Source organism: Coffea arabica, chromosome 5e (assembly GCF_036785885.1).
Source record: "Coffea arabica cultivar ET-39 chromosome 5e, Coffea Arabica ET-39 HiFi, whole genome shotgun sequence".
Classification (NCBI taxonomy): Eukaryota; Viridiplantae; Streptophyta; class Magnoliopsida; order Gentianales; family Rubiaceae; genus Coffea; species Coffea arabica.
This window is the reverse complement of record NC_092318.1, coordinates 53,367,868-53,379,471: the sequence shown is the minus strand read 5'-3', so window position 1 is coordinate 53,379,471 and position 11,604 is coordinate 53,367,868. Positions and strand designations below refer to the sequence as shown.

Here is an 11,604-nt window from a genome sequence, read left to right as displayed (position 1 = left end):
AGATATTTTTAAAATTTTATAAAATCTTACAATCACTTACCACTATCCCCCTCTCCCCTCTCTAGTCGCAGGTCGCCGCCTGCAATCAACTCTTGTTGCAAGTCACGACTAAAAACTAGTCACCAGCCATGGCGACCAAATACCGGTAACTAGAGAGAGGGAGAGGAGGAGGGGGCAGCAGAAGAGACGTGGAGAGGAAGGAAGACGGGAGGGGAGGAAGAGGGAGGAGGAAGAAGGGGGAGGAAGAAAGAGAGAAGAAAGGGAAGGGAAAAAGGGAGGGGGAGGAGAGAGGAGGAAGGGGCTGGTGGTAGTGTATTTTTTTTTTTGTATATTTAGAATTATTTTTGATATATTGTATGGATGTGGTGTTTTGAAATTGTCTTTGTTTATGTATTATTGCAACATTGTATTTGAAAAATTTGTTTTTCAAAAATTATTTTTCATGACATAATAGAAACTTTTGATGATAAGTTATTTTGCTACAATTTCCATAAAAGAAGACAGTATTTTAGAACGACTATTGAAACATTTATTATTATTTTTAAAAAAAAAATATGATTTATCTTTGTGAAATTTCACAAATTGTCTGGTGGCAAGTACCTATGTGAATACAAACTTCTAAAATTTATAATTAGATTCTTCTAATCAGTGTGCCATTCGATATACATTCGTGCATCTAAATTACACTTAATTTATTGTATGAACGCATGTATTTACATTTATTTATTTATTAAACATTTAGACCTCTGCAGTTAGGCACTGTCTCGAACTAAAAATAAAAAAGAGATACATACATGATGCATTTCCTTGGAGAAAAAAAAAAGAAAAAGAAAAAGAGAAGCATCCCGCATGCAGGAGTTGACACGTAGATAAATAGTTGTCATGATTCAATGCCACGTGTGACTAAATCACAACTGAAATGCCATGAGACGGCCTCTCTCCTGCTCTGCTTCCAATTCCTGAATCAAAAAGAGCAATAAACTAATAATTCTGAAGCCGAAGACTCGAGACTCAAGAATCAAGATCAGTAGTACCATTATACAAATCTGCTAGAAGATCGCGTAATTATCGTATGAGTTATGCTGTTGATGATGATGTCTTCGGAGTATGTAATGAAGCTGGGAGAGGGCCATGCACACGTCGTTCCAGTAACAGTGTTTGTAGCAGTTCTGTGCTTATGTTTAGTCATCGGACATTTTCTTCAAGAAAACCGTTGGGTTAACGAATCAATCACTGCCATTCTCATTGTAAAGCCCCTCTCCTCTTCCCCCGTCTCTTATTTGTTCCCCCCCTTTTTTTTCTGGTTGCTGATTATTTGCTTCAGTTTTTAGTGCGTCTCAATATAATGCTTAATTGTTTGATTTCTCGTGACATAAAAAAAAAAAAAAAAAAAACCACTATAGGGATGTTTAGCTGGGACAATAATCTTGTTCATCAGCAAGGGTAAGAGCTCTCATATTCTCAGATTTGATGAAGAGGTGTTCTTCATTTATCTCCTTCCGCCCATCATCTTCAATGCAGGGTAAGCAACAAGATGATGACGATCAATGTTTTCCCCACGAAGTTAATTTACCATCTTGCTAACTAGTTATAATTCCTTGGGGAGCGTACATCTTCGCTAGGTTCCAGGTCAAGAAGAAACAATTCTTCCATAACTTCTTCACCATCATGCTGTTTGGAGTGGTTGGAGTGTTCATTTCAACCACCATAATCTCAGCTGGTAATTAAATATCTAACTTATCGGCCTTTATTTTATCTGTCACGTAATGTTTATATGGAATATGCTAATGTAGATCAATTTCTGCTGGTAACCCACATATTTGTCGATCATCAAAATAACCGGAAACTCGCCCCTGACTCTTCAATTCTATTGGTGGTGCAGGTAGTATGTGGCTGTTCCCCAAATTTGGTTTCGTGGGGTTGACTACTCGTGACTACCTTGGTTTGTCTTTGTCCCTAGAATACTTCCACATTATTTTTCTAACTCCTCTGAAACCTCTAGTGATGACATTAGCATGCACTGGTACCCTTTCATCACTGTGCTCAAGATGTACTTGCTACATTTGCGCTTTAATATACTTCTTGAATTCAGGTATTGGGACAATCTTTTCATCGACAGATACAGTCTGTACATTGCAGGTTCGCTCTGAATTTTGTCTGAGTTTGTCAGTTTGCTACATTAAGTAAGTTGTTTTTTAGGTTCGTAAAGTGTACTTGCTGGATATGCAGGTCCTCCATCAAGATGAAACTCCTCTGTTGTACAGCCTAGTGTTTGGTGAAGGGGTGGTGAATGATGCAACATCGGTTGTTCTGTTCAACACAATCCAAAAGCTTGATGTGAATAGACTTCATGGACGGCAAGCTGTTCGCATACTTCTGGATTTCTTGTATCTGTTTTCCACAAGCACAGCACTTGGAGTATCGGTGTGTTTTGCTCTCTTAATATTCTTAAACCTTAAGAAAAATGCTTTTCTAACTGCTAATTGACGGAAGGCAATGGCATAGTACAATGTGATGTGCCCTGCAATTCGATTGCCTGGTGATTCGTGATATGGTACTTAGTTTTATTTCTCCCACTGCAGGCTGGGCTTTTGACAGCATATGTACTTAAGGGTCTGTACTTTGGCAGGTAACTCCTTATATTGATCTCTTGCTCTACAAAAATAGGAGTCTCCCAAGTGGCTTCTGTAAGACCACTTAAGTGAGCCAGTCTCTTATGTAATGTGCCCCTCTTGTATGAGTGAATGCTTCTGTGTGGCAGACATTGCACGGTTCGGGAAATAGCTCTGATGGTTTTGATGGCTTACCTGTCTTACATGTTGGCTGAGGTAAACATGGTTGATTTGGATGTTGAAAATATCCATACTAGGAATGCTTAGCACATGCAGATCATTATTAAGTCTAAACGGCAAATGCAGTGTTGAAGGAATTCAACCTGCTTCTGGTAATGTCACGGATAAATTTATGTATGAAATTTGTCGACAGATGTATTGCACCAATCACATTTCCAATAGAAATCCTAAAAAAGTGGATATTGGTTAATGCCACAAATGAGAACCCCATGATAATAGAAATGTTTGATTGGAAAACATGTAGACAACCAAAAATTTAGGCATTGTATCTGCTTCACAAGCGGAGCCAAGGTGGTGGGGTGCACCAAAAATCTGTAACTGGCAATCAAGACCCTGCACCTATTGCATGCAAACCTCAAAGCACTGTAACATAGAAGTAAAATTAAATCAAAAATATTGTATGCACTCTCCTTCAATGTATATTACAGGCATTTGCAGGTTTGCAGTAGCCTCAATATAAAGCTTAGTGTTGCTCAGGGATTGGTCTTGACTTTTGCAGCTACTCAACCTTAGTGGGATTTTGACAGTCTTCTTCTGTGGGATTTTCATGTCCCATTATGCATGGCATAACACCACAGAAAGTTCAAAAATTACAACCAGGTTTGTTCCCTGAATCAGGCAGTGTCTATTGCCTTTGTCTATAACTGTGATTTATCTGCCTACTTGCTTAGCAAACTCTGTTGTTGCTTGCATCAATAGAGCAGAAAATAAAGATGCAACTTATGTTTCTCATCACCTGATCTATGCTAAATGTTTCTGACATACTTAACTGCAGGCATGTATTTGCTACAATGTCATTTATTGCGGAGACGTTCATATTTTTGTATGTGGGAATGGATGCACTTGACATTGAGAAGTGGAAGCTGAGCAAATTGAGGTAAATGTACTTTGAAGCTTGTAGAAAGATCTTCAATCTATATGGTTAGAAAAGGTCATTCTATATGGTTTGAAGTTAATTCTAAGAAGACTGAGAGGTTTTGAGAAGTTAACATGGGCCCTTGGGGATAGAAAAGAAATAGGGAAAATGATTTTCCAAATTATCCTAAGGGACATATTCTTTAAAGTTTCCAATTTACATTACGTCTATGCATAAACAAATTGTTGATTTCATCTGTCAAGTAACCTCTTTTATCTACCTTGCCGCAGGGTTTGGACCTTGCTCGTTATATGTACCATTTTGATCTTCCTGATACTACTTGGCCGTGCTGCTTTTGTCTTTCCTTTGTCTTTCCTTTCGAATTATGCAAACAGAAATGCTTCCCGTTCATCCACAATAACATTCAAGCACCAAGTACACAATTATTGTACTTTTATCAGCACCTTCTATATTCAGGTGACATCAAATTGCTCACATTTTTTTGACTGATTTTTGGCTATAACAGGTAATAATTTTGTGGGCTGGACTTATGAGGGGAGCTGTATCCATAGCGTTGGCGTTCAAAGAGGTACGCTTTCTGTACATTCAGACAAACTTTGTGCAAAAGCATTAGTCAGCACCGTTGCATTTCACTTTTTTTATAAGCTGGAATGTGTTATGAATGCCAAATTTGTAATTGTTGGCTGGTGTAGTTCACTCACTCAGGGGTTACATGGGATCCGGTCAACGCCACAGTGGTCACTACAACAGTCATTGCCGTGCTCTTCAGCACAATAGTAAGTGTGCTTTATTCAGAAACCAAGATTCCGCAGATCTCACCTCTACTTCTGTAATGAAGTCCTAATTTATTGAACGAATTATTTCTCAAAGAATTCCTGAGTGGAGTGTTTTCTTGGTGCCTAGAAGGGTATCATACTACAGAGAATGTTTGCCAATTGATTAAGAAGTAAATGATGCAGGTATTTGGCTTTTTAACAAAGCCACTTGTGAGTTGCTTGCTTCCGCCGCATGATGCTAATATTGGAGACCTAAGCCGTGAACCGACCATCTCCAAGGAGGATATGAGACTTCCTTTGCTCTCTTTTGAAGAATCTGCTGCAACAAATGTTCTACGTGCAAAGGATAGCTTGTCCATGCTCCTAGAAAGGCCTGTACACACGATTCATCACTATTGGAGGAGGTTTGATGATGCTTACATGAGACCACTATTTGGTGGCCCAAGAAACAACAACTCTTCATGAAGCTGGAGGGAACGAGGAGTTATTACAGCTGAACCCTTTTTAAACACATCTCGTTTAGTTGATTGAAGTTGGGCATTTAAGTAGTAGTAGTAGTTTTACGACGCTTGAGCAGAAAAAAAAGCCCAATTCTGGGCTATAGACTTATAGGTACCGTGCACGTACAAACATGACTTCTACTGTGACAGCGTCTTTCTTTCTGTTGCTTTTGCGGCGAAAAGGCCTAAAACACAAAAGAGACCAGACCACTGAAAGTGATGGCCAAAGAGTACGTACAGGAAGGAAAAGCCCTTGTCAAAAACAAAAGCGACAGAGCAATAGACGTGGCACTGATTCAGAACAATCAATTAAAGATGCTAAACTTCCAAACAGAACTAAGAAGATAGACAAAAGATTCGTTCCGTTCAGTCTACTACTCTAGGAGGAGTTATTCAACGGAGCAATGATTACGGGCATGAGGCACGTATGAGTTTTGGCCGATAGCATGGTCAACTTATTAGACTCGGACCTGGCATTCGTGTGGTAGCTCAAGGCCACATTTGCCAGGCAACTCCATCGCCTTTGAGGGATTGCTTAGCTGTGATTTGTGCTTGCAAAGACAGTGCAAATCAGACTTGCGCAAGGCCTTGCAACAATCATCGCTGGGCTCCGGGGGTGATTTGCCGGTAATTGCCGGGAGGCATTCTGCAAGTTCAGCTATCGTGACATTGCAAATATGGGTAGGTGTCGCTTCAGCGTGGCCACCACCACCACCACCACCGACTGCAGCGAGGAATATCACTGCCATTACCAGCAGGCACTTGGCCACATGCTCCATATTTGCCATTACCCGTCTTCTCCACGGATAGATAGGGCAGTACCGCCAGGACTCTACCATGTTCTTGCCCCTGCTTAAATACTAGTAAAAGAGATAAAGGGAACCCATCGTGCTGCTGACTTGGAACATTTGTCTTCGCTTATTAAATTTCAGTTCTCCGTATGGTGATCACCATGTGATGCTGTTTGATTCATCTTGTGCGATCTGGACTTCATATTGGAACCTTCCCAGAAAAGGAGATTCCCATTTACTTTTAAAGTAAAAAAAAAAAACTAGATTCCACATCCTCTTCAAACAAACACTATCTACTTGTTGGCATGCGTGCTCGATTGTTCATGCAACTGGAAGTGTCCAATTATGTCCCACGTTGATCTTGCAAATTGCATTCGTCTGGATCTGGTACTGTATTCTATTCCTCTCTCTTGAAAACAGAGGGCAACAGGCACGAACTTTTTTTTTGCTACCCTAGAAAAGTACTGGAAACTTCTGGTGTATAATAGGACAGGAATTTAATTACTCTCAGATCACGGCCTTGGTCAATTCGTAAACAGCAGAAATTCAGAATTACATATTTCATTCAGAAAATACATGGAATCATCTTTTACATTTCTCCTGTCTTCCTACCTTCTGCATCTTTACAAGTGTCAGAAACTACCATTAGAAAAGATGCCTGAAGAAAACATAGATTAAAAACCTAGAACAATCACAGGCTATGACACAAAACTTGCAATTAGCCCAAAATACACATTCGTTCTGTTCATCATAACTTACCTTCCCTAACCCACACCAAAACTATGCAAGTGAAGTTGGAAAGCACCCAAATTCTTGTGGTAAGTAACATTAGCCAATGTCAGAACGTAACGAGTTAGCAGAACACCATTTACCTGCAGAAATATTAGATTTTATCAGTTATCATGGTTGATCATCAAGTATATTATCCGCAATTTGAACTTATTGGGTTTAAATCTTGTTCTAAGTAGAAATGAAAGGGACAAAAAAAACCTTGATATGAAATTGCTCAACATTACTACATGACTGAAACAAACTTAAAAAGATTCTTAATAAAAAAGGAACTGAACCTAATATATTTCTTGACAAACAAGTCTTGCCTGGCCTAGATGTTCTACAGATTAACTGATCCCAAGTGCAGACAGTGATGGAAAGTGAGACACTAGATAAATTTCCTTTATCTTACCTTTATCTTGGTAATTCAAAACCTAATAACTATAATGGCACTCCAAGTTACCCTTTCAGAATAAAATCATCTACGTTTTAGTTCAGCACTCACCAGTCAACCTGATTAGCAATCATGATTTCTTAAGTAGATGGAGTCTTGCTAGCATCTCTGGTATGCCCAGTGCAGAAATACTCTGACATCCAAAAAGCTCTTGGAGTTTTGCATCACACATGATTGCCATCGAATTCAAGGGATCCTAGATATATAGGAAAGGATATGTACCATTAAAATCTCAAACATGTTAACTAGATGAAATCACTCATCAACTAACTTGGAATTAGATGGAGCTTTTATACTGATGTAAAAAGCAAGATGTAATAATTCCAAAAGATGTATATTGTATTAAGATCATCCAGCAACTGCAAGAAAATTTTTTTCCACACTTCATCAAATATTAATTTAAGTCGTGTATTATATAAATTGCTATTACTTTCTCATATTCACAAATCAATTGTATGATTCATGTCCTAAATTTCAGTCGTATTCTGCTAAAAAATGGGACTTGCCAAATCTGTGTTAAGTTGCTAATATAATATCTTCCAGTTCCTAACTACTAAAAATGAGCAATAAAGGAGACCACTTAAGCACTCACCTCGAGCTGATTGACCTTAATGTATTCCCACACCTGCCGTAGTACCTCAGCCTGGGACATCTCTCTTTCATCAGTACCAAAGAAATTCGCAAGCGCTTCAGATATTACCACAACTGGAACTGTATTAGCACTTTCACTTCCAGATTCCACCTCTATTTTTGCTTTCTTAGCGTTTTGAGCTGTTTGTTCTGAAAAAAGCATACAAGTGAAAACCAAATCAACAAGAGTCTGAAGAGTAAAATTCATCCAACTTAAAAAATACATACTTGTAGGTTCAAGAGGGATTATATGCTTAGCTAGCAACTTGTTCATCTTGAACATATCAGTACAGTCTGTCTCAAATACCACACGCAGCTCATCGTTGCAAATTATCTTCCTTTTGTTGTTAGGATCTTGGAGGTTATTTTTCCTTATGTACGCCCAAAGTTGCTTCACAATCTGAACAAAGTGGAGAAGTTTTAGGACCACACATAAATAGCTGTTATACAGGTAAGGCAAAAGAGAGAGAAGAAAACAAAAACAAAACGAAAGAAGGGTAAAAGATCTAGTTATCTACAGTCCAAACCTCAGTCCTGGGCATTGTTGCCTGACCCACAACTGCCTGAAGTTCAGGAGAAACACCACAGAGTTTATTTAGTCCACCTGGACCACCTCTCCTTTTTTTCCCACTTGAAGCACTACAAATAAGTGCAAATGAATTTTATCAAGCTACACGGTAGAATTGAATTACAAATCAACTCCCTGGAACAAGACACATATACTGCACTGCGATTGCAGCCAAGAAGAAAAGGTAACGTATCAAATCTCCTCTTATGGGGAAAATAACAAGGACCATTAATAACGAAGGAGGAAAATAACATTAAACTTCATTCTAAACTTATATGGAACAAAAAAGAAAAAAAAACAAAGGGAAAATTAAAAGGAAGAAGAGATATTAGACTTCAGTCTAAGCTCAATGTTTTTATCAAAATCTTTAGATTTTGGTGCTAGTGCAACATGGCGGATACAAGATGTGCTGGAGACTAGAGAGAGAGAGAGAGAGAGAGATGATCTACATAACAATTAACAACTAGTTATCTCATGGGTGCAACTCTTAGATTAGTTTTCTTCTCCACTAAATGGATTTAAGTTACTTAAATCATGTTTAGTTCATTAAAAGATTACATGTATCCAAACTCAAAAAGGTAAAAGTTGATTTATAAATGTTTCATTTAAAGTAAGTGTAGCTGTTCAAGTCGAAATGTATGAAATTATTATTTAATAGAAGTCATTTGCTTAATTATCAATTAAATAGAGGTAGTTTTTTTCCCCCCAAAATATGGTAATTGTATTTAACGAGGCAGACAACAAGACCAAGGGTTGCTCTTCCTTAAGGAGAATACTAATAATGATGAACGACTTTCGCCAGTTACAAAATGATTTCTATACCTACTATAACTGGGGACTCGATCAGCACATCCTAATTAGGAATCACAATTTAAGATTTCAGTCACTAAATCTTGATCTCATGGGTCAATCAGAAATCCGGGAAAGAAAGGGAGGTGATGGTGAGAACAGAATTATTACCCCCGAACTTCTCCCTTCATGCGTCAGAATTAGAACCTTAACCCCCAAAGAACCCCTCTCCCTCAGGCATAGGTGAACGCTGATTATTAACCTATTAGAATCTGTATAAACTGAATTAAACAAGTAAACGTAAACTAAATATCAAAAAGCATGAAATTCTTTGTCTCCAAACAACACGCAATGGTTATACTCAACTTCCATTCACAATTTACATCTTATGTTCAAGAGTTTAATCACATGATACAGAAACAACCAACCCTCTTTCTTCTTAGCTCTTTTTAGGGCGCAATTTAAAGAGAATTTCACAAGACTGGACCTCAAATTTCTTACTTTCAAAATAAATAAATAAATAATACTCTCGTGATAAGTGAATGCACATTTTCCAGTAATCTCATTAATTTAGAAAAGCAAACTTACTTGACTTCCTGCTCGGTTGGTGAGCAAATGGATGAAACCGGTGAGCTCACAAGATATTAAAATTTTCTAATTTTTTGTATTTTCAATTCCTCCAGTCGCTCACCAACCTAACAATCCCCAGACAATGATGGCAAAAAAAAAAAAGCAACAAAAATTCAAAAAGACGCACCTTTCCTTGGGTGCTTCGGGAGCAGCGACAGGGGCTGGAGTCGGAGAAGTAACAGCGGCAGCAAGTGGCGGCGGAAGTTGGGGCCGCGTTTGTTGCTGTTGCTGCTGCAGCGGCGGCGGAGGCCGAAACCCGTAGTCCTGAGGATGCGGGAAGCCGAAATTGGGGGAATGGAACTGGGTATGGGGGGCGGAAACGGGATGGTGGTGGTGGTGGGGGTGAAAATTGGGGTTTTGGTGGAGGGTAAAATGGTCCTTGTGATGCTGGGGAGGTGGCTGGAAGTAGAGTTGGATCTGGGAACGAATGAAGTCGATTTTGTGGGAGAGGTTTAGCCCTAATTTGGACTCAAGGTGCTGAACGATGCCGTTTATGGAATTGAAAGGAAAGTTGTTAGGGTTCGATTCACGGAGGAGTGCGTCTAACGCCTCCGCTATATCCCGGTCCGACACTACCATTCTTCCACCGCCGCGTTCACTACTCATTTCCAAGTCAGTTATACTATAAACTCGACTCACTCACCGAATTACTCTCACTCTCACTCTCACTCTCAACTCGTTGGCTCACTCGCTAACTCCCTCCTCTTCAGCAAACAGAAATTAAAGGCCTCTCCTTTTTCCCTCCCGGCGTCGCTCTCTCTGTTTTCTGCCGTTTCTCTCTCTGTACCGATCTTATATAGGGTGTAAAATGACAAAAGTATCCCTGGCGGAAAATCTAATGATAGCACGTGGTATGGATCTAGAGTGAAGGGCCAGTGAGAAGTTGACAGATCGGATGACGGGTGTGACTTCAGGGAGGTTTTCTGACACCGGCTTGTGTCTTTTATTTTATCCGGGGGTCTTACTCTTATCCTTCGGCTAATTTAATGGGGAAATGGGGAGAGTAGGATAATTGTTTAATTAATTGAGAAAAGAAAAAAAAAGAATATCATACTCCAGTTCAAATTTCAAACTCTTTATTAATTTAATTTGAGGTAAATGATACTTAATATCTTATTAATGTTATCCAATTATGCACAGGAATCCGTGTTATAGCAATACTTAGGTTGGAACTTGTATGGCGCCACTATTTCCTGTGCTAATTTTCGAACAGAACTTGTCATCGATCAAATTTTAGATATTCCGGCTACATAAAATATCATTAACAAGTTTAACAGCAAAATGAGTCAAAGTATAACTAACAACGTATCCTATCCTATCTTTCTTGTAAATGAAAATGTGTTCTGTCCGAAAAAGGCAAAATTATCAAAGGGTAAAATACACAAAACTCCCTTGTGATTTGGCATTTGGACATAATACTCCCTCGTTATTTAAAAACACCTACATAGTCTTCTCATACTTTAGACTAAAGTGAAATTTGACCGGTATCCTATATGCTACCGGCAAGTGACGTATTATTATTATTTTAATATTTTTTTATTTTATTGCCATTTTTTCTTTTAATTTTGGTATTTTGACTTAACTATCATGGGTATTTTTACAAATTTTATAATTAGTAATGCATTTTTAAAATTTTTAAAAAATTATTCATATCCTCTCACTGTTTTCCTCTGCCATCTCTCTCTACTGACGCCCGTCGCCACCACCGCCCGCGGCTTTGTCTTCAATGATTCTTCCAAAACAATAGCCCCAAAATCCAAATTCACCCAAATATCCAAGAAAAAATTTCATGAATTTCATAAGCTTCCATCATAAAATTCTTGAAAAGATAGACAAAACAGATGAGTGAAAATGGCATCCCTTTTCGTTTTTCGTTCTTCGTCTCATAATCCGGTAACCACCGGATGATCCACAAGAAATATGACAAGAATCAAACCTAGCTTGTGTAGCCTATGCGAAACAAGCC

General features: G+C 38.7%; 2 protein-coding genes across 4 annotated transcripts; one reads left to right on the top strand and one right to left on the bottom strand.

Annotated features, from left to right (window-relative positions):
• The first annotated feature begins 936 nt into the window (after positions 1-936).
• LOC113688170 (sodium/hydrogen exchanger 4-like) lies at positions 937-5,167 on the top strand. 2 transcript variants are annotated; one of them, XM_072049335.1, is made up of 14 exons: positions 937-1,247; positions 1,404-1,522; positions 1,623-1,720; positions 1,883-1,942; positions 2,093-2,139; positions 2,230-2,424; positions 2,583-2,629; positions 2,762-2,828; positions 3,352-3,452; positions 3,628-3,729; positions 4,104-4,143; positions 4,235-4,297; positions 4,422-4,505; positions 4,689-5,167. In XM_072049335.1, the coding sequence occupies exons 1-14, from the start codon at positions 1,080-1,082 to the stop codon at positions 4,968-4,970; spliced, it is 1,473 nt and encodes a 490-aa protein (XP_071905436.1). In that variant the 5' UTR covers positions 937-1,079; the 3' UTR covers positions 4,971-5,167. The 2 variants fall into 2 exon arrangements, with proteins under 2 accessions (XP_071905436.1, XP_027061675.1); XM_027205874.2 differs by having other exon boundaries at positions 938-1,247; positions 3,999-4,143.
• Positions 5,168-6,341: 1,174 nt separating this feature from the next.
• On the bottom strand, positions 6,342-10,406 carry LOC113688171 (uncharacterized). Of its 2 annotated transcripts, XM_027205875.2 has the most exons (6): positions 9,766-10,406; positions 8,179-8,290; positions 7,880-8,051; positions 7,614-7,801; positions 7,073-7,217; positions 6,342-6,668 (listed from the first exon to the last, which is right to left on the bottom strand). In XM_027205875.2, exons 1-5 carry the CDS (start codon positions 10,242-10,244, stop codon positions 7,092-7,094), a joined length of 1,077 nt encoding a protein of 358 aa, XP_027061676.2. In that variant the 5' UTR covers positions 10,245-10,406; the 3' UTR covers positions 6,342-6,668; positions 7,073-7,091. The 2 variants fall into 2 exon arrangements, with proteins under 2 accessions (XP_027061676.2, XP_071905437.1); XM_072049336.1 differs by having other exon boundaries at positions 6,438-6,668; positions 7,614-8,051; positions 9,766-10,385.
• Between the last annotated feature and the right edge of the window lie 1,198 nt (positions 10,407-11,604).

Bases quoted from the DNA above. Each gene is read 5' to 3' on its own strand.
- LOC113688170 (XM_027205874.2), top strand. From the start codon at position 1,080: ATGCTGTTGATGATGATGTCTTCGGAGTATGTAATGAAGCTGGGAGAG. The intron at 2,630-2,761 runs GTAACTCCTTAT...TCTGTGTGGCAG, and splicing joins AAGGGTCTGTACTTTGGCAG to ACATTGCACGGTTCGGGAAA. The intron at 4,506-4,688 runs GTAAGTGTGCTT...TAAATGATGCAG, and splicing joins CCGTGCTCTTCAGCACAATA to GTATTTGGCTTTTTAACAAA.
- LOC113688171 (XM_072049336.1), bottom strand. From the start codon at position 10,244: ATGAGTAGTGAACGCGGCGGTGGAAGAATGGTAGTGTCGGACCGGGAT. The intron at 8,052-8,178 runs GTTTGGACTGTA...CACTTTGTTCAG, and splicing joins CAACAATGCCCAGGACTGAG to ATTGTGAAGCAACTTTGGGC. The intron at 7,218-7,613 runs GTGAGTGCTTAA...CTATATATCTAG, and splicing joins TTAAGGTCAATCAGCTCGAG to GATCCCTTGAATTCGATGGC.